The following is a 4,279-nucleotide window of genomic DNA, read 5'->3' as shown; positions in this document are numbered from 1 at the left end:
TCAAAAAGCATTTAGATTTTACATTTATACTTATGTTAAGAAACACCATTGTTTATACTTCACGGCAATGCTTTTACTTTACTACATGTTTTGCATTTCCATTCAAATTAGAAGAAAAAAACACAAAACAGGCATGATTGTGAGTAGAGCTGCACCGTCGCCTTGATAAGATCGCTGCTATTGCAGTTCTCCCGTTGAGACTCGGAGTGCCGCTGTTGGCCAATGCGGAGCCAGGGCTGGAGCCGGAGATCCATCCGAGCCTCCTGCAGTGTGATTGCTCCGTCACAAAGCGCAGATCGCAGAGGAAACAGCAGAGAGACCTTCACAGTCCGGCTGAGAAAAGGGAACGGCCGTTAGAACACACAATACGGGAACGTTTACCCCTCTGCCGCGGATTCCTTTGCCCTGATGGGATTTGTAAACATCTGATGTAACCAAAACAAACAAGGAAAGGAGAGAGTAAATCTGGCACAGACCGGGATGGAAATCAGGCGCCGAGAGCCGAGCCGGGCAGTCACACGGCAAGTACTGTTGTTTCCCTTCTTACTGTCTTTGTTCTGCCGGGCGGTCTCGGAGCACTTTCGTTATTCCCTACCTGAGGAAATGGCCAAAGGTTCCCTTGTGGGGAATCTCGCCAAGGATTTGGGATTAAATACCAGAGAACTGCAGCAGCGGAAGCTCCGTGTTAGTTCGGAAAAGCAATACTTCAGGGTGAATGGGGAAAATGGCAACCTGTATGTGAATGGCAGGATAGACCGGGAGGCGATATGCGGGGAGACACCCCTTTGTGTCCTGACACTCGAAACGGTGGTGGAAAATCCTTTGAATGGTTTCCATGTGAATGTAGCAATCCAGGACATTAATGATAACGCCCCGCGGTTCAAGACAAACAACATTGATTTAGAAGTTATTGAATCAGCATTGCCTGGTGCGCGGTTTCCACTAGAATCTGCGCAAGATCCAGACGTTGGGGTCAACTCAGTGCAGAATTACCAACTCAGCAAGAACCCGCATTTTACCCTGGCTGTGAAGGAGAGCCCGGATGGAAATAAATACCCAGAATTAGTGCTGGAAAAATCTCTGGATCGCGAAAAGCAAAACTCTCATCACTTGATCCTGTCGGCCGTGGATGGGGGAGATCCAGTCAGATCCGGCACTGCTCAGATTAGGGTTAATGTCACTGACGCCAATGACAATCCCCCCGTATTTACCGAGGATATCTACAGAGTCAGCCTGAGGGAAAACCTACCACGGGGCTCCTTGGTGCTTCAGGTGAAAGCCACGGATCAGGATGAAGGGGTACATGCCCAAATCACATACTCATTCAGCAACATACCAGATAATGCGCGTTCATTATTTTATTTAGATCCTGAGAAAGGAAGAATTACAAATACACGGATTCCAGATTTTGAAGACACACATAAATACACGTTGGGCGTAGAAGCCAGGGACGGGGGTGGCCAGTCCGCTCACTCGAAAGTTCAAATAACAATACTTGACGAAAACGACAATGCCCCGGAAGTGACGTTTACATCTGTGTCCAGCCCGGTAGCTGAAGACTCAGTATCCGGCACAGTGATAGCTTTGATCAAAGTTCGTGACCAAGATACGGGAGAAAACGGAGAAGTCACGTGTCTCATTCAACACAAGTTGCCTTTTAAAATAGCGGTTTCGTCAAACAGTTACTACAAGCTCCTCACAGACAGCACCCTGGACAGGGAGAGAACGCCGGAGTACAATATCACAATCACAGCCACAGATAAAGGCTCTCCCCCTCTCTCCACCCAGAAAACCATGCTGTTGCAGATTTCGGATATCAATGACAACGCCCCTGTCTTTGAGAAACCTTCCTACACCGCCTATGTGCCAGAGAACAATCCCTCGGGGGCTTCTATTTTCAGTGTAAAAGCCTCAGACCGGGATCTGGACCGGAACGCCCGAGTCACTTACTCCATCCTGAGCAGCAATCTCCAGGAGGTGCCTCTCTCCTCCTACATCTCCATTGACTCCCAGACCGGAGCTATCTATGCGCAGCGCTCCTTCGACTACGAGCAATTCCGGGAGTTTGAAGTGCAAGTGAAGGCCCAAGACGGCGGGTCCCCGCCTCTCAGCAGCAATGTCACCGTCAAGGTGTTTATTCTGGATCAGAATGATAACTCCCCTCGCATCCTATACCCTTCCATCGGAGCCGATGGCTCCGCCTTGTTCGAGATGGTCCCTCGCTCGGCCGAGGCAGGTTATCTGGTGACTAAGGTGGTGGCGGTGGATGCTGACTCAGGACACAATGCCTGGCTCTCCTACCATCTGCTCCAGGCCACGGAACCGGCGCTCTTCAGCATGGGGCTGCACACCGGGGAGATCCGGACAGCCCGCGCCTTTGCGGACAGAGATGCTGTGAAGCACAGGCTGGTCACCCTGGTGAAAGATAACGGACAGCCGCCTCTCTCCGCCACAGTGACGCTCAACCTGGTGTTTGCTGAGAACTTCCAAGAGGCTCTTCCGGAAATGAGCGACCAATCGGGTGACTCGGCACCTCAGTCTGATTTACAGTTTTACTTGGTGCTGGCTTTAGCCTTGATCTCATTTTTGTTCCTCCTGACAGTTACACTGGCCATTGTGATGAAATTGCGAAGGTCAGGACATCCCAAATTACTTCAGTGTTTTGGTCCTGACCCTTATTCAAATACCGGCCGCAGGTTCCCACCAAGCTATGAAGATGGGACTTTGCCTTACACCTACCAGCTGTGTTTGTCCTCAGATTTAACGAGAAATAAATGTGCCTTCCTGAAACCCAATGCCCAAATGGCAGAGAATATTCTGTGCAGCGACAGCTCTGGGATGCCATTTATTGACAATGGATGTAGCAGTTTACAGGCTGAGACGGAGACTACTGGGGAGGTGAGCTTCTTTCTTCATGCGTAATCTGATATTTTTACATCGTAGGCAGTCATTGTGAAATACTGCCTTAATGTTATTAGGTGTATCTCTTGCTTTTATCTCGATAGTGGATGAGGTATCACATATATAAATGAATTTGTTTTCAAAACAAAAATTCCTGCATGACAGAGAAATATTATCTCCGTTTATAGATGACGAAATGAGACGCAATGGTATGTAACAGAGGAATTCTGCATTTGAATCTAAGATAAAACTCAATCTTCCCAATTCCCTATCCACTTCCTTAATTGCACGTCCATTCTTACTTTCCAAATCAGATCCTCGTTTCTCTCATTACAAAAGGTCTAACTGAAATAAGTACATTATGTAGAAATATTCATGCATCTCAAATATGATGTATTTCTTCCAAAGAAGACAAAAATATTAAAGTAATCTAATTTTAATATGTAAATTTTCTTTAATGCTCTTCTATATGCTTTTTTGAGCACCTCTTCTTTACGATCTTAGGTGGCTGTTATAATCACAAATATTTAAATATTTTGACCGACTTTTCATATTTTTCTTGAGACTTTTATAGCATGATATTGGGATATGGTGTCATATAAGGGTGTTATTGGCATAATTGTTTATGATTTTATTTCCTATCAGTGGTAGAGCCATGCCGTAATTATGCAGGGCACCTGAAACGTGATGATAAAAAAACCCTCACAAAATGTCATAATGTATTCTGTATATGCCACACAGTTTATATAGTGGAAATATTTTACAAATAGTTCACAGATTTTAAAATGTTTTAGAGTATTTTTCTGTTTTTATCTGCTCTTGTCAAGCCAAGTTTTCTTGGCTACCGTGAATCCAAATATTCACAGATCATAGGAGCCACAACAATCCTTAAAATGCATACACATGATATGTTCTGGAGTTGGCCCTCTTTGCACTTTCCAGAGCTAGGAGCAAATACTGAATCCAATGGACATGTTAAACACTTATTTTTCAATAGCGTAGATATACTAATAGCCCTCCAGAATCTCGATATATCGATCCTTAGAATTGTCACTGGAACATGACTAAATATTGACTAGCATGGCTCTGGGGTTAGTTTAAATATTTCAGCGGGGGAGGAGCATACTCCACAACTGAGGGGAAGAAGGAAACATTTCCCTGGAATGCTTATATTTCAGAATGTCGCATTTTTGAAGGACTCCGCGGTTTGGAAATCGTAGAAGTTAGAACATAAGAACATAGGTTGTCCTCAAAGGCACGCAGTAGTGCTCAAAGTGCAGTTGAAGTGGTCAAAGATGCATGCCAAACTGGCTCCGTAATTTATCAAATGGATATTACTACCACATATGTGATATGTATCTGTGTATATGTCTATGTT

General features: G+C 45.2%; 1 protein-coding gene across 1 annotated transcript; it reads left to right on the top strand.

Moving 5' to 3' along the window:
* The first annotated feature begins 480 nt into the window (after window positions 1-480).
* LOC135882919 (protocadherin gamma-B5-like) lies at window positions 481-2,922 on the top strand. Its single transcript, XM_065409950.1, has one exon. It carries the CDS (start codon window positions 481-483, stop codon window positions 2,920-2,922), a length of 2,442 nt encoding a protein of 813 aa, XP_065266022.1.
* Window positions 2,923-4,279: the final 1,357 nt, after the last annotated feature.

This window comes from Emys orbicularis, chromosome 8 (genome assembly GCF_028017835.1).
Source record: "Emys orbicularis isolate rEmyOrb1 chromosome 8, rEmyOrb1.hap1, whole genome shotgun sequence".
NCBI classification, from domain to species: domain Eukaryota; kingdom Metazoa; phylum Chordata; order Testudines; family Emydidae; genus Emys; species Emys orbicularis.
This window is presented reverse-complemented; position numbering and strand designations above follow the sequence as displayed.